This window comes from Schistocerca nitens, chromosome 7, assembly GCF_023898315.1.
Source record: "Schistocerca nitens isolate TAMUIC-IGC-003100 chromosome 7, iqSchNite1.1, whole genome shotgun sequence".
NCBI lineage: Eukaryota > Metazoa > Arthropoda > Insecta > Orthoptera > Acrididae > Schistocerca > Schistocerca nitens.
The window spans coordinates 231,109,139-231,127,882 of record NC_064620.1 but is presented as its reverse complement, the minus strand read 5'-3'; the positions used below and the strand labels follow the sequence as shown (position 1 = coordinate 231,127,882).

Below are 18,744 nucleotides of genomic sequence, written 5' to 3'. Positions count from 1 at the left end.
TGACAGACTTAATATTTTATCAACAGGAAATCCTTTTGATAAAAATATAAAAGTATGAGTAGTACATATACTATCCTAGCTTTCAGGACTAACAGTTCCATCCTCAGCAATGAGAGGGATACATGGGAAAAGTAACAAAGGAAGGGCAGGTACTTAGACCCCGAGATGAGAGGGCCCCACCTGCTGTGGGAACGAGGGATGCAAGTGTAACCAGACTATTTCATGAAATGGTTAATGTTACACAGGTGTTTTTAAACATTTTGAGGCACAAAAGCATTAAATTTTTGTGAACTCTGCTAACAGTTTAGCACAGCTCAAGATTTTAGTTTGAGATAAAAAACGCAATAAAATTAGTCACTATGAAGTTTATGCAATTGTCACTTGCCCTTTATTGAATATAAAACACTTTCCAAATACCTGAGAACTCATGAAAGTAATTTTAGGGGCTCTGCATGTGGCTACCACTAAAAATCAAATCAAATAAAACCAAGAAGCCACACACCACCCTGAGCTCTATTTATTCTAAACTATACTATAATATCACAAGCAGTAATACCCATTTATAAAAGTTGAATAAGTAAGGGAACTGTAATTATAGCCCAATCTCTTTCATTCCTCCATTATAATGAAGGTATCTTGAAGCAATAATGAACAACTTTTCTGAAAATAACCTTTAAACACATCCTCAGTTTGGTTTCCATGAAGGATTCTCTATACAGAAAGAAATTCTTCTCTCCAGCGTATGTGATTTCATTTCTTTTGTCTCATGACTGCTGCATCTGGATTGGCATATAAAATCCACATTCATAATACCAACTTAAATTTGACATCACTTCTTTATTACTTCACCTACAGGTTTTATTTTTAGTAAAAAAGTTCTCATTTTGTTAACGTTTCTCTATTGTTCAGTCCAACAACAGGAAATGAAAACTGTCTGAGGGGTTGTAACCACAAAAATTCTAAAACGATCAACCAGGAAAACAAGTTTACCATGAAATAAGCCTCATTTTTCAATACACCAAAAGATTTGGCTGAAACCAACTTATCTTCCCCAATTGTGCTGTCACATTAACAGCCAGTTCCTAAAATTGGGTTCTGTTAACTTTCAGGCCTTATAAATGAAGCAGATTCATTTATTCATAACCTCCAATGAGGGGAAATTGTGCCTAACAGCTTACTGGAAACATTGAAACCATTCTTAAAGAAGTGTTTACCTGTGGGTGATGTTGGTGTTCCAGCACCAACCGGGTGAGACCCTTCAGGTGGCAAATCGTGATACAGATGTGGCATCATTGCAGAAGGATGTAAGTGTTTCATGAGGTTCAGGCGATCATCTGAACTGTTTGTGAGACCACTTGTTGGTCCAACACCATCAATTCTCTGACGCTGAAATAGAATATATTAATTTGCAATAAATAAGTAGTACTCTGAAGAAGTGAAACAATGTTTGAAACTATTAAAACACCACCTGATCAGTTTGTATAAAGAAACATTCTTATTAAACACGAAACTGACAGACATAATTCAAAACAGTTATTATACAATAAGCCAAAATAAGCTGTGTGGCAAAGTTAAGCATAAATTTATTTCCTTGCTTTAGGTATTAAATTTGGGACAAAGATATACAATGTCAAAAATAAATCTTAAAAGGATTAGGAAAAGAAGTCTATACAAATAGACTTCACATACCTCAAACATTTAGAATGTGCATGAATTAAAGTCAACCACAAATTTTCATACTGCTTGTCTAGGACTCTGTTAAATACCTTTGTTGGTATTATAGTCGTGTGAATCATATTCCTAAAACGACCAACAGATGGATCAACATCTTCAGGATTTATTACTTCCTCTTCTTCACTAAAAGTCAGTAATTTCTTCTTTCTTTTCCTCGTTGTGGGGCGAATTTCTTCATCAGGAATCCCCAGCATAGATATTCGGCGATTGTGTGCAGTATTAAACTCTGTAAGATTCTGGAAAATCAGGCAATATGTTTAACAGTAGCCATAAGTTTGAGATGCAACCTTACTATCCCATAACAAACTACAACAGTCACTTAACTTACATCCAGTTCTGTTTCCGTCTCTGGCAAACCCAAGAGGCCACCTTCAGCTTCTTCTGAAGATTTTTCTAGTTCCTCAATGATTGGTCTTGAACCCGTTTGTGGTCGTTCACGAATGATGTAATTCCGTGTTGATGCCCCAAAATGGAATACACTGTCTATTGGTAATTGTGTAGGCTTATGTGGCTCCAAACGAAGTGATCCAATGAATGTGCCATGAGCTACAAAATGACAAATAAAGAATGCTGTAAAAAAATTCAAGTGAATACCTTATAAAGATGAGTAAATAATCTTAAAAATTGGTCACAATGGCAGCAACAGTTCAAATACTGTAGCATTCATGCTGAGAGTGCCAGCACAATAAACAGCACAATATATTGGGCACCAGCTAGCCCATGATGTGTAGGTGTGGGTTAGAGTATCTCAGTCCCCTGTGAGCTGTTCCTTGTGAACGTAACATGTGATTATTGTATCTCACATATGGAGAGCAACACCCCTGCGAGGTGTTCCTTATGAACATAACATGTGACTGTATCTCACATACAGAGCACATCAATTACAATGATGTCAACAACATGGGTTTGAGAAAGATAAACCCTTGAAACAATAGAAGTCCAGTTGGAATAAAAATAATATTATGAAAAGAGTAGATAGCTACTCCTCACACAGAGGAGGCACTGAGTCACAGACAGACACAATGAAAAGATTGGTAAAAATTAGACAGAAGGATCAAGCAAGAAATAAGTGGTCTGATAAGAAGAATGTAATAACATCCACTGATTTGGGGGGGGGGGTGAGACGGAGGGGCAAGGAGAGGGAGGAAAACACACACACACACACACAGAGAGAGAGAGAGAGATGAGTATGACTTAATCTATAAAGAAACAATAGGATTGACAGGAGAGAAGAGGGGATGACAGAGTGTCATGGAGATAAAAACTGAGGGTCATCGTTAAGACGGTAAATGAACCCCATGTAAAGGAGAGGTGGAAAGGACACAATTATTTTATATGGACAGGGGAAGAAGGGGAAGCTGGCACCTGATAGCATCCCAGATGTGTTCCACTGGATTCAGATTAGGTAATATTGGCAGCCAAGATTTAAATGTGAGTTCGCTATCATACACTTCAAACCACTGTAACATGATTCTAGTCTTGAGACACATACAACTATTCTGCTGGATAATGCCATTGCATTGGTGAAGACATCAGGTATGAAGTTCTTATGAAACACAAGTAGCTCTTTATTCTCACAAAGTAATGAGTGCTATTGACAGGATATACCAAATTGATTCCATATTTTTAGATTTTCAGAAGGCTTTTAACAACGCTCCTCACAAGCATCTTCTCATCCAAGTGTGTGCCTATGGAGTATCGCCTCAGTTGTGCAACTGGATTCATGAGTTTGTAGTAATTGATCGGAAGCCATCAACTACACCAGAAATGACATCTCATGTTCCTCAAGGAAGTGTTATAGGCCTTCTGCTGTTCCTGATTTACATAAACGACATAGGAGATAATCTGCGCAGCCCTCTTAGATTGTTTGCCATAGTGCTGTCATTTACTGTCTTGTAAAGTAATCAGATTTTTAAAACCAATTGAAAAATGATTTACACAAGATATCTGTATGATGCAAAAAGTGTGGCTTGGCTCCAAATAATGAAAAGTGTGAAGTCTTCCACATGAGTATTAAAAGAAATCCACTACACTTCAGTCACATGATAAATTACTCAAATTTAGAGACTGTAAATTCAACTAAATTCTTACCGATTACAATTACAATAATTTAAACTAGAATGGTCACATAGATAATGTTGTGGAGAAAATGAACCAAAGATTGTGATTTATTGGCAGAACACTTACGAAATGCAAAAAGTCTACTACAAAGACTATCTACACTAGGCTTGTCCATCCTTTTCTGTAGTATTGCTGCATGGTGTGGGATCTGCATAAGATATGATTGACGGAGGACACTGGAAAAACTCAAAGAAGGGCAGCACATTTTGCATTATTGTGAAATAGTGGAGCGAGTGCCATGGACGTGATATGCAAATTGGGGTGGCAATCATTAAAACAATGACACTTTTCATAGCAACAGAAATTTCAATTCTCAATTTTCTCCTCTGAATGCGAAAATATTCTATTGGCACACATCTACAGAGAGAGAAATGATCATCGTGATAAAATAAGAGAAATTAGAGCATGCACAGAAATATTTTCCCCATGCACCATTCGAGAATGGGAAAGTAGAGAAATAGCTTTTAAGGTGGTTCGTTTAACCCTCAGCCAGGCACTTAATTGTAAATTGCAGAGTATTCAAGTAGATGTAAATGAATGAATGCAAGATGTTCACAACAATGTTCACATAGACCACAGCTGTCATGGTGCCTTCGATTCCTGCCCCCACTGTTCAATTGTACATGCCACAATTTTGAATTTCACACACTCAGTCATCTTTCCCACATCACAATACACTGTTCTGATACTAAATGTTTGTAATATGTATGGTGGAATATGGGATACTCAAGGACTAAGCTAGTCTTCGAAATCTCATTGCTAGACTACTTTTGATCAGGTTGAAATCCAGATCCCAACAAAAAAGTGTCATTCTCAATCACTGCAGGCACTTAGCAGCAATACTAAACATTCTTTCACTGCCTGTGCAGTAGCATTTGTATTTGCTTGTGGAGTAAGTAGATTATAAATGCTTTGTTGGGCATCAATGTTATTCATGTCTCACTAAAATTACATGCCAACAATTATCTATATATTCTTACACACAAACACCACATGTAGGTCTTCATGTGTTGCTTTCTGGGAGTTAGTTAATAGCATATGTTCTGCGGATCATAACTGTAACCTCTCAGTGTGATTTGGAATGAGTCCATTTTGCAATTATAGTTAACTTCATCAGTAAAAACTATGGCAACATTCCGATCATTTAAATGATTAATAAGGTTTTTTTTCATATATGCAGTGATTAGTACTTAATAATGTTCAATATCTCTCTCTCTCCCTCACACACACACACACACACACACACACACACACACACACACACACACACACACACGCAATTTCAGTTTGTGTTTGTAGTTAGTTAATTAGTTTCATGTTCCACGATTAATTGTAATGATGTGGAACGAGTCATTTTACATTTTAAATTTGACCATTTTAATTTTATCATCCATGAAATTCTTTAAATCACTGGGTGGGTGGCTCAAGGTTTTTAGGTTGAATACATTACACCTTTCTATTTCAGACAGCCACAACAAAAAGAGTCTTACACATTAAGCTTTCGGTTAAAGCCTCCACCAAAAAAGAGCAAAACACACACGATCCTTAACTCTGGCTGCTAAGACCAAAAAGAAACTGAAATGTGTCAAATGGGAGCAACAATCTCTGTTGGAGCAGGGCAGGGCAAGGGATAGCTAGGTACAGGTGGTGGAAGAGGAAACAGTGCTGCCTGGCAGAGCGTGCAGGAACCAGAGGTGGCAGACAGGGCTACCTGGTGCAGCATTGGGAGGCTGTGGTGGAGGGAGGGAAGGGAAGGGAAGGGAAGGGAAGGGAAGGGAAAGACGGGAGCAGAAAGGAGAGGAGCAGAGAAGTGGTAAAGACAGTGGGTGCACTGCAGGGAGCAGTGCACAATGATGGCGAGGGAACATGAGTTGGGAGGTAATAGGACACAGGAGGTGGAAACTGTCTGTGGAGGGAACGGGTACATTAAGTTACTGTAGACTGAGGCCAGGATTATTTTGGAAGTGGAGAAAGTGTTGGAAAGGCAGCCGCCATCTGCACAGTTCAGAAAAGCTGGTGATGAAGGGGAGGATCCAGAAGGTTTGGGTAGTGAAGCAGCTACTGAAATCAAGCATGTTATGCTCAGCTGCATGCTGTGCAACAGGGTGATCTACTTTGCTCTTGGGCGCAGTTTGGTGGTGGCCATACATCCTGGTGGACAGCTAGTCTGTAGTCATACCAATCTAAAAACCTGAGCACTGTTCGCAGCACAGCTGGCAGGTACATGACATTGCTGCTTTCACTGGTGGCCTGGCTTCTGATGGGGAAGGGGAAGCCATTGATAAAAGTGGAATAAGAAGTGTTGGGTGGGTGGACTTGGCAGGTCTTGCACCTGGGTCTTCCATAGGGATATGATCCTTGTGGCAAGGGGATGGGATGGAGAGTTGCATAAGGATGGACTAGGATGTTGTGGAGGTTCGATGTGCGACAGAACAGTACTTTGAGAGAGGGTGAGAAGGATCTTGGGTAAGATGACCCTCATATCAGTGCATGATGATAGACAATGAAAATCCCTTGTGAAGGATGTGGTTCAGTTCTTCCAATCCAGGGTGGTGCTGGGTGACAAATGGGGGCTCTCTTTTGTAGCTGTTCCTTGGGAGTGTCGGGATCATGATATACAGTGTTTACAGTAGCTAACTGATATGTAGACAGGAATAGTCTGCTCCATTATCTCCCTTCCTTTCCTGGCAACAAAAATTGTGGTCCAATTGGATTTATAAGTTACAGATATAGTGTCTTAGTCTACAGGCTCTTTGGTGGTTTCTCCTCTCGAGAACCCGTGAAATGAAGTCTGGGAGAGCACTCAACATGTGCCAGTGACCTGAACCTAACTCTATGTACAGCTGCCATGGAATACAGGTTTGCTTAAAACACTTTATAGACAAGACAAATTGTTGCATAACTGCCTGCTTGAATTTATGAAGGGTGACACTACATACTGAACACAGTATAATCACTGTCATGACTGGAACTCCATTATAACAAGTCTTTGTTCCAGACTTGGATACTGCTGCCTCCCTATATCACAACCACCATCAATAGTTCTGCCTTGTGGAGTATTAGGTGTGGTACATCACCCTATTCCAGTCCTGTGTTTTCTTCCTTAGTTCCATGTACTTACCACTTTCCTCCCTGACACTGTTGGTTAGCTGATGCCATCTTCTTCCTACCCCCCTCTAACTCTTTTACTCTCCATTCAGTTCCTTGCTGGAGTAAGCACTATCTTCTCAAGTTGAGGCTAGCCAATTTTTCTTTCTTTTCCTTTACTACCTAATAGGTTTTTTTTCTTGTCAATTTAACACCTCTTCATTCCTCAACCTGACTTCCCAATATGCACCCTCTTGCTTAATCTATATTACATTTCCAGTGCCTACGGCCCCCTTTCTTCATCATTCTGCAGTGTTCAGGTAACACCACTATAAAAAGCTATGGTTGATATATAACATTTGCTCACCCTTTTCCTAGATTTTTATTCAGTTGCCTGCATAACAACTTCCTCTTTTTGTTGAATGCTTCCTAGGTTATCACCTATTGTAACACTTCCCAAATATTTGAATTTTTCAGTCTGCTCTAGTTGCCAAACTACGATGAATTTGTTCGTCTCCCCTTTTACTCCAAGTACCATGATCTCAATATTTTTCGTATCCATCTTCATTCTGAAACCTTGGCATTTGATATTTAGTTGTTCCACTGGGTCATTAGGCAACTTATGGTTTCTATTGACATGACCATGTTGTCAGCAGACTTTATACACTCCACTCTTTTGCGTTATACACACACTCCTTTTATTTCTTGGTTTCTACTGACATGACCATGCTGTCAGCAAACTTTATACACTCCACCCTTTTGCCTTATACACACACTCCTTTTATTCCATCTGTGTATCCTGCTATGATCTCTCCCATGTAGATATTAAACATTATAGGTGAAAGGCAGCATCTCTGTCTGGGTACTCACCCTTTTTGTTTTCCTCTTCCTATTCCTATTCCTACTCCTACTCCTAATCCTATTCCCTCCATTAGTTCTCCACCAACTCTGACCCTATTTTGCTTAAGGCACAACTTGTTGATCAGTTTTCTTTCCCTTTGGTTGATGTTGCATTTTACATGGTCCAGTCACATTAATGTTACCACCATCTATGTTCCATGTCACCATGCAATAACCATTCATGGACCGCAGGTGGAGGGTATGTAATGGGTGTCAGGGGTACGCAGAAACAATGCATTTGTTGTCATAATGCAGAAACAGAATGATTTATCTAACATCCAAAAGGGCACGATCATTGGCTTTTGGGCCAAGAGTGGAAGCATTCCAAAACAGCTAAGTTTGCAAACTGTTCGCGTGCCACTGTGGTCAAAGTATACAATGCATGGCAAAATGGCACTACTAAAAATTGGTGCTGAGGCAACTGTGGTGCATCATGGGGCACAGATGACAGGGGGTGGGATGGGGGTCAACAACAGCTGTGGAGACGTGTACAGACGAATAGACGTGCAACTGTTTAGCAACTGACCACCCAAATCAGTGTCTCCTTAATGACTGTTCAGCAAATGTAGCAGCATATGGGCCCCCACAGCTGGTGCATGGTTCATGCACCCATGCTGACTGCTGTTCATTGGCAAACAAAGGATAGAACCTGCACACCAATATCACAACTGGAAATCCACTGAGTGCCCTTTACAGATGCTCCATTGGACAGATGGCCGGCACCCTACAACAATCAGGAAGAGTCCAGGATGGGAGACGGAGCATTATGGTCTGGAGAATGTTCTCGTGGCATTCCCTGGGTGATGTTGTAATTCTGGAAGGCAAAAGGGACCAACGCAACTATGCATCTATCCTTTGGGCCATGTCCACCCTTACATGCAGTTCGTTTTTCCTCGACACAGTGGTATATACCAGCAGGACAATACAACATGTCACACAGCTTACAGTGTACGTGCACAGTCCAATGAGCATCAGGATAATTTTACCATGCTCCCCTGGCCATCAAACTCCATAGATTTAAACCCAATCGAAATTCAAGCCATGGGCCCTCAACCGAGAAACCTAGCACAGCTGCCCATGTCACTGGAGTCAGCATGGCTCCACATTGCTGTAGATGCCTTCCACAACCTCAATGACTCTTCTCCTACATGTCTCACATCATCTCCAGTCCTAGCTTTGTATGACGAGAATGCCGAGACAGAACTTCACAATGATGCTGGCAGTTACAGGATGAGTACATCTTTAGTACCAACTCAGGAAGGTGCTGAAAAAGGTAGTAGCTTATGCTTCCAGATTACTCTCTTAGTCTGACATGAACTGCCCTACAACCAAGAAAAAATTGTTTGCAATTGTTTCGGCCATCAACAAGTTCTGGCCATTTTTATTTGCCAAACCATTCAATGTAGTGATCAAACACCTCTCTTCATGCTGGCTAACTTGCCTGAAGGATCCGCTGGTGAGATGGACACTGAGGTTTCAGAAATGCATCACAGCAGTCTACAAAAATGGATGCAAGAACATTGATGCGGACTGCTTTTCAAGAATCCTTTAGCGGAACAAGGCAGTGTGGATGAAATCTCAGTCACTGCTGCCATAAATGACACTGCTGCTGAACAAAGGGAAGGTCCAGCACTGCTGAAGACTATAGTGGCCTCAAAGAACGAAAAACTGAGAAACGGATAATTACAATTAATATACAGAACATTTGTAAGAGGAACTATTATATGATGGGGCGGAAATGGTTGCTCAACATTCTACCTCTTCAATGGGCAGCTATCTTGAAGAACATCCATGATGTCCCAACAATTGGTCACCTGGGATTCATGAAGACTCTAGGCAGAATTAGACATCTGTATCGATCCATTAGATGCTATGTGAACCATTGTAAGGAATGCCAGTGATGGAAGCATATACTGCAGATACCTCCTGGACAGCAGATCCCAATCCCACCTGCAGCAGTACCATTCCATAGGACTCAAACTCACCTCTTGGGAAGTTCCCAAAGTTGACTAATGGGAATCTATGGATAATAATCTGCACTAACTACCTCACTCAGTACACTGTCATCAAAGCTGTGCCAACTGCTGAAGCTCTAAAAACTGCATGGTTCCTTATAAAACACATATTTTCAAGCACAGAACACCCTGTGCCAAGATGTCTGATTGTGGAAAAGTTTTGTTGTCGAAACTACTATCATTGATAATTTCACATTGCGACATCACTCATAGGATGACAACTGCCTACCATCCAAATAAGAATGGCATCAGCGAACAGTTTAGTAAGTTTAGTGGGATGTTGGCAGATATGTTCTCCATATGTTTTGATGTCGACCAAGAGACTGAGATAAAATACTGCCTATCATTATATTAGCACAGCAAGGCACAACAGGTTTCACACCAGTCTTCCTGTTCCACGGTTGTGAGGTCAAAAACGACAATGGATACTCTGTTCCCGTTCAAACTGGACAATTCACCAGATGGCTATTTGGGAAACCTCATCACCACAGCCAAAGGTGCAAGACAGCTGGCTTGCATACCAACACTGGAGGCATAGTAGAAGGACCGGGTGCTATAAAGCCAAGCACCAGTCGGTAAGATGCAGCTCGGGAGACTTGGTGTCAATTTTTATGTCTGTGAGGAAAATTGGAGTATCAGAAAAGTTACTAAAGCACTATTTTGGGGCATATTATATCTTTCAGTGCAAGTTGAACATCACATTAGAAGTAGAGGATTACGACCATTTATTAAGACGGCAAAAGCAGAGAGTCATCATCCGTGTCTTCCGTATGAAATCCTACCACAGTCCTGAGGCGCCGATCAACGATGGCAGCTTCTCGCTGAAATAAACTGAAGACTCATTCAATGATCGCAAAGCTTCAATGGGAGGAGCTTCCTTCAATGCTCTCACTGTAGTGAAGAGGATGTGACAATGTGATCAGAATGCGAGGTTCCTCCAGCACTGCCGTACAGAGGACCCTGGTAAGATTTAGATCCAGGGTGCTGCAGTCAAGTGCAATGAGAACCTTGGGAATAGCAGGTTGCTGTTTCTCCAAGAGATGAAGCAATGCTGCAAGCTGTGCTGCATACATTTGGAGTGGCAGTTAGCATTGCTGGCTGGCATGCTGTGGGTCACCAATTCAAAACCCATCCCCAGCAAATATTTGTTATTCATTATTTATCGTTTATGGAAGGTTCTGAAATTTCTTATGTTCGTAACATTTGCAGTCTGAAATATTCAATGTTTGCACAAATGGCAGCATCTCTGTCCATGAAATCAATTCTTTTCTGTCCGTATGTTGGTGTCAGTAATAAAAGTGCTTTAAGTGCTAATTTGTTGCACTTCATTGATGCACCTGTTTCCAGATTTGGACTTAATTGAGTTTATGTTGTGATAATATTTACTTAACAGTTACTATAAAAAATCATATTTACAGTCCACATATATTTCTATTTGAAAAATGAAGTTAGTAACATACCACACACTTCAATGGTAACAGAACAACTTAAAAGAAGATTAGGTGGAAAATGAGGTTGAGTACAAAGAGGTAAAGAGAAATTATGAAGCAACCAGCACAACAAAATGGACACAAATTAGAAGAAAAAATAATATTTGTGGTAGGTCATGCTCTGGAACACACAGCTTTTTTTTCTAATTACAGAAGATTCTACAATCACAGTTTGATAGAACACTCAGCTAAAGATAAAATAAATGGTAAATGCCAATAACTAGTGCTAGTCTTTGGTCCTGTTTCTTTTACCTATAATGAAAGAAATAAAGGGTACAATACAAATCATACAAAAAGCAGACACTAGTTATTACATGGTCCACCCATGCAATGAGCAGAAGCATCAGAAGCATATCACTGTTGAAGAAACAATGCCACATAAGTAGCTAAACACAAATTTTACAAAGGAGAGGCAAAAGAACATCTAAAATGCAAGAAACATTTGACACAGACATAAAATTTGTGTTATGTCACTTCAATGAAGTTTAGATCATATCCAAAAGTTAAACATAGAACCAAAGATGTGTCATTTTGTACCAAACGACCTCAAGTTTGATTCACACAGTGCATTTGGCATTTGTGGCAGGGTACATTACTCATGTGGTATTCAATTGTAGAAATGTTCTGCACTACTTACTGCTTTTACAGTATTCTTGGTGGTGAAATGAAAGTAATAAGAGTATTTTGAAAATATTAATTATGTTTTATAGAATAGCTTTAGAGAAACAACACAATTCAAATACACTCTTTGTTCATACACTACCAATACCTTTTCTCTGTTTTTAGATTGACACATTTATCATAAAGTGCCACACTAATTACCACTCACTCAACATGATAATCTGAGATCACAAGTTCTAGCAACTTCCTTCAGCATCAACAAAAGACAACATTGCACTAACGTCACTGAGTCGGCAACTTCCAGAACGAAATTTATTCATAAGGGGTGCTGTCACAATCGCCAGGACAGATTTACTTTGTAAACGATCCCATTTGTCTTTCTTGACTTTCATTCTTGTATAGCTTCAGGAAGCAATGTTCTCCAAGAATATAGGGTGAGTCAAAAAAGACTTTATAACTTTGGAATGATACAGAAATTTATTGAGATAACTTACAGCACCAAAGATGTGTCATTTTGTACCAAACGACCTCAAGTTTGATTCACACAGTGCATTAGTACCTCATTCGACCACCAGAAGCAGCAGTGTAGTGAACAGTTAAGATGACTACTTTCATGGGTGCGGAGCGTGCTCGCTGTGTTTTGATTTTATGAAATGAACTCTGCAACAACTGTTTGGTGTAAATTTTACACCGAATGTGCTAAAAAATCTCCAAGCAGACCTACAATTTACTCTTGGTACAAGAACTTTGCTGAGATGAGTTGTTCACTGCAACATGATAAATCATCAGGTCATCTGTGTGTTGTTGTTATGATGAACAGGTTAGGGAGAGCTCTGCCCACAGTCCACAAAAATCAAAGCGATGTGTGTCTCATGAGACTGGTATTCCACAAAAGACTATTTGGCAAGGACTGTGTAGATATTTACACTTAAAGCCAACTCACTGACATTAAACTTCGAAAAGACTCACTATATGCAATTTAGAACCTGTAAGAGGTTTCCACCTAGCATATGCATAAAATACGAAGAAGAGCAGATAGAAGAGGTTGACAGTCTTAAATTCCTGGGATTACAACTTGATAATAAATTCAGTTGGGAAGAGCACACCACAGAACTGCAGAAATGCCTTAACAAATCTGTATTTGCAATTCGAGTGTTAGCAGACATAGGCGACATAAAAATGAAAAAGCTTGCATACTTTGCCTACTTTCACTCCATAATGTCATATGGTATAATATTTTGGGATAACTCTTCAAGTCAAACAAAAGTTTTCAGAGTCCAAAAGCATGTAATACGTATTATTTGTGGAGTAAATTCACGGACGTCCTGTAGAAACCTCTTCAAAGAACTGGGTATACTAACTACTGCCTCTCAGTATATTTACTCATTAATGAAATTTGTCCTAAATAATATATCTCTTTTTTCCAACAAACAGCTCAGTTCGTACATACAATACCAGGAACAAAAATGATCTGCACAAGGACTTAAAAGCACTTACTTTAGTTCAAAAAGGGGTCCACTACTCAGGAACACTCATCTTCAATAATTTGCCAGTAAACATAAAAAATTTAGTTACAAATAAAAATCAGTTTAAAAGGAGCCTGAAAGACTTACTAGTGGCCAACTCCTTCTACTCCATTGACGAATTTTTTAATAGAAACAAATGATGTATTGTATATATTCATACTATTAGTATTGTTATTTCAGCTTTAAAAAAAAAAAAATGACATGTTCCACATCCACGAGGATCTCCTCAGCACGGATCTATGGAACATAAACTAATCTAATCTCTAAAAAACACACTGGCACAGCACATTAGTGATGCAGATAAGACTGTTAGCAGGGAATTCTGTGTAGAAATGTTGCATAAGATAGAGGACAACAAGACAATTGTGGACACAATAATCTTCAGCAATGAGTCATCATTTCATGCCAGTGGCAAGGTGAATGCCCACAACTGCAGAATATGGGACAGCCCCAAAGTTAATGTGTTCTGTGCCCTTAGCAAACTGAAAGTGTAAGGCCCTTTCTTTTTCATGGAGAAAACTGTCAGTGGTATTGTGTATCTAGAAGTGCTTTAATCAAACAATGGAAAATCCAGGATGGAATGTGCAACTCAGCATCTCCACTACATGGTGGATGTGCTTTAAAACTTTTTAATTCCACAGATTGATGAAGAAGATGACCAAGATGGGATGGTTTACTACCAGCAAGACAGTGCACCACCTCATTTCATCAAGGAAGTTTGGTATTTCCTCAATAACCACTTCCCAGGTAGGTAGATTGGATGCAAAGTGCGAATTGCATGGGCACCCAGCTCCACATACTTGACACCAATGGATTTCTTTCTTTGGAATTTAATTAAAGACCGTGTGTATGTTCCTCCCCTACCAAACAATTTAACCAACCTGAAAAACAGAACCTATGCTGCTGTTGCACAAGTTACACCCAATTTGCTGCAATGAATGTGGGAAGAAATTGATTACCTGAGGAACATTTGCCGCATCACAAATGGTTGTTATATAAAACTAAAATGACACTTGATACTTTTATGTGAAACTTGAGGTCGTTTGCCACAAAAATGACAAATCTATTGATTCTGTAAGTTATCTCAATAAATTTCTATATTATTCCAAAGATGTGAAGTCCTTTTTCATTCTCCTTGCATATCTTCAACATCTCACAATCTCCTTCCATTATAAACTGAACATGCGCTTATAGTAAATAATGGCATTTAGTAACAATGGGATATTTTGTCCATTCTTCTCCCAAGACTAATTGTGTCATGGAGCCACAAACTTTTCTCCATATAGTTGGGTGTGATCTAGATAATGGACTTGGTAAGGTTGTAGCTTTTTTCTCATCTCTTTAGATATCAAGACACACGTACGAGGGGCATTCGAAAAGTCCGTGCAAAGTCCAAAAGATGGCACCACTGGCACATATCGAGGTCATGTTTAGTTAGTAGCATCTTTGGGAAGAACGCACACCAAGTTTCACTCATATTGGTCTATTTCTTTGTGTTTGGCATTCGTGTGAATCGAGGAAGTTGAGTGATTGTCGAAAAATGGACGAAAAAGAATTTCTTGTGGTGATTAAACATTACTTTATGAATTGCAAAAAGCCTCAGGAGACTAAAGAGAAGCTTGATAAACATTATGGTGACTATGTACCTTTGATTAGAACAGTTTATAAGTGGTTTCAAAATTTTTGGAGTGGCCATATGGGCACAAGTGATGCTGAACGTTCTGAACACCCTGTGGAGGTTACAACTCCAGAAATCATTGATAAAATCCATGATATGGTGATAGATGACAGAAGAGTTAAGGTGTGTGTGATTGCTAGTGCTGTGGGCATCTCGAATGAACGGGTATATAATTTTTTGCATAAACATTGGGACATAAGAAAGCTATCCACACTTGGGTTCCGCGATTGCTCACGTTTGACCAAAAATGGAATTGTGTGAATTGTTGCAAGGATGGTTTGCAGCTGTTCAGGAAGAAAGTGCAGGACTTTAAACATCATTTCATCACTGTGGATGAAACATGGATACATTACTATAATCCTGAGACCAAACAACAATCTAAACAATGGGTTACCAAGGGAGAATCTGCACCAAAAAAGGCAAAGACCATTCCTTCAGCCGGAAAGGTTATAGCGGCTGTCTTTTGGGATTCACAATGGATAATCCTCATCGACTATCTGGAAAAGGGTAAAATTATTACAGGTGCATATTATTCATCATTATTGGACCATTTGAAAACCGAGCTGCAAGAAAAAAGCCAGCAATTGGACTGCAAAAAAGGCCTTTTCCATCACAACAATGCACCAGCACTAACCTCAGCAGCTGTGGTCGCAAAATTATTGGAAATAGGATTCCAATTCATTTCACACACCCCTATTCTCCAGACTTGGCTCCGTCGGACTACTATTTGTTCCCCAATTTGAAGAAATGTCTGGCGGGACAAAGATTTTATTCAAACGAGAAGGTGATTGCAGCAACTAATAGCTATTTCGCAGACTAGGACAATTCCTATTATTCAGAAGGGATCAACAAATTAGAACAACGTTGGATGAAGTGTATAAGTCTAAAAGGAGACTATGTCGAAAAATAAAAAAAGTTTACCCCAAACACATAAGTAGTTTTTATTTTTGTACGGACTTTTCAAACTCCCATTGTACTGGGAAGTGCAACTTCACACTCTTTAAGCTGGCACTTACAGAAATGTGTACTGAGTCATATTCAAAAATCAAGTTAAAGGCAGAACCTTTTCCACACTGTATTTTTCCTCTAGAGTCTGTAAAGTTGTAGTTGGAATTCTACAGTAAGCACAAGGTACTGCATGGAGCAGGATGTCCACCAGTAATGCAACAATGTTAGTTTAGGACGGTTGTCAAGGAATTCCTCCATAAAGGTCTTCTCATAATTTTTCTGCATTTGTTATATTCAAGTACAGGAAGAGTACCGGTCCAGATTTCGAAAATATATGTCAATAATGAAACAAATATTCATTCCCAGGTAACTAACTGAAAATATTTGGCACTCTGATAAGAAGGTATACTGCTTATTTACAGATTTCAAGAAAGCTTATGATAGTGTCCAAAGAGAAAGAGAAATTGATCAGGCTGAACAGAATATGCGTAGATAAAACTAAATGTAACAGTTGAAAGCAGGATGTCTGCATGTTTCACTGTGGAGACAGTTGTCAAATAGGAAGGCTGCATCTAACCAGCCTATTTAACTCAGTGTTGGTAAAAGCCTTAAAAAAAGTGTCATTGAGTGTAAGAGGTGTAAATGAAGATGGTCAAGTGAAACTTTTAGCATTTTCCAATGATACTGCCATAGCAGAGGAGGAATACAAACTGAAAGAACAACTAAGGTGCTAATAGAGAAAGCACAAAAAATGGGTCTGAGGATCAATCACAATAAAACAAAGTACGACTGCAACAAAAAATAATGAAGAGAAAACATAGAAATCATTGGCAACAGAAGATATGAAATTTAATAAGACTATATTCTTCAAACATCTAGAAAGTACTATCAATGACAATAACAAAGAGGAGGAGATAATGAACCAGATAAAATCTGTATAGAGATATCAATTCTCAAGGAGCAAACTATTCAGCAGCAAACTACTAGCACGAACAATAAAACTTTTGCCTGTGCAAGACAATTGTGTGACTGATACTAATGTCTGAAGCTGAAACATGAACACTGAGCAAGACGATGGAGAGAAAAATTGTGACATTCAGAAACAAGGTGTTAAGAAAAATCTTTGGATCTGTGTCAGAAAATGGAATTTTTATAAGAAGTAAAAACACAGAAATCCACAAGCTGTTTTTTGAATCAGATGGGACAGATAAATTAAAGAGTGAAAGAACTGAATGGATGGGGCATGTACTGAGAAGATGCAGAAATGTGATATATGCAGTGCTAGAAGAGAAGCCAGAAGGTACAGAACCCCTCGGTAGACCAAAACTGAGGTGGATGGATGGAGTCAGGAAAGACCTGGAGACCCTGAGAAAATACGAGAACATGGCCAGTGATAGAGTTTAATGAAAGAAGCTAGGGAGTGAGGCAATGAATCAACTTCAGTTCATGTGGCCAACTAAGAGCAGTAGTGGTGGTGGTGGTAGTAGTAAGTAGTATGTGAAGTTTCAGAACCAAGGTTCATCCCAAGTTTGGTATTACTGGGCCAGTATTCGACAGTCCTTTTCACCAAGAGTACAGAGAAACATTTTTACACATTTTATATTTTCCCACTTTAATCCTCAAATGACAAACCTCCTCGCATTATCTCCCAGATTGTCCTCTGATATCCCAGGATGTCTGGTTAGGATAACACCCATAAAATTCATTACACAGGTCTTCCTCTGCTCCCATAATATCTCTTTCCAGAATATGTCAAATACTGCCTGCCAATCATCAGCAGAAAATTTACTACACTTTACTTGAACTGATTCCTCTCAATCTTCGAAGCACGCATCTGGCATAATTTCCTCAAAGTACACATCTTGTGTAATTGTCATGGCTATCTTTAAGTATTGTGAGTAATTTTGTTGTGTCAACTTTTTGTATAGAGTCTTCACACATTATCAACATTTTATTTCAATGCCGGGAATCAAACCCGGGACCCCGTGCTTGGGAAGCAAGGGTGTGACCGCGAGACCAAGAGCTGCGGACTCCAGTCTTTGTGGTAGACTTTACAATGCCTTTTCACATCATTATTTTAGGCATCATAAAATGTCCGGCATCCATTTTCAACACTTGTGTCATCATCTTCCACTGAGTTACCTGAACTTTCTTGTAACAATTTAACAGTAGGTTCCTCAAGCAACTTCTTTACTTTGGTCTCCAACGGCAACTTTGGGCCTTCTCTGATACAGCCAGCAAGTTTCTGGATGAAAAATACTTACAAAACAGTTTAAGATCAAAGGTAAAGCTTTAGTTTATTTATGTTTAATAATGATGATACCAATAATAATAATAAAAATAATAATAATCACAACAAGAATCACCTGTGCAACTGAAAACCCTGTATACAAAATTAATTCTTCTTCCATGAACATAACTTCCCTCTATTTACTCCTGTTGTTGTGTGTTATCTGTTCTGTATATACACAATAACCTAAAATTAAGTGGATATTATAAATATTCAGCAGAAATCACTAAAGCATAGAGTGAATGATGTTTGGATTTTTTTATTTGTATCCCAATAGGTAACAGCCAGTCAGTTAAAATAAAGCTGCCGAGACACTACAGAAAGTCATAGGTTT

General features: G+C 39.1%; 1 protein-coding gene across 1 annotated transcript in view; it reads right to left on the bottom strand.

Moving 5' to 3' along the window:
- Positions 1-18,744, bottom strand: part of LOC126195190 (nuclear inhibitor of protein phosphatase 1) — a 49,436-nt gene that overhangs the window by 9,023 nt on the left and 21,669 nt on the right. The window contains exons 4-6 of the mRNA XM_049933704.1: positions 2,063-2,280; positions 1,767-1,970; positions 1,215-1,386 (exon numbers count right to left, since the gene is read on the bottom strand). Coding sequence (XP_049789661.1) covers positions 1,215-1,386; positions 1,767-1,970; positions 2,063-2,280 — 594 coding nt within the window. The remainder of the gene's footprint in view (positions 1-1,214; positions 1,387-1,766; positions 1,971-2,062; positions 2,281-18,744) is intronic.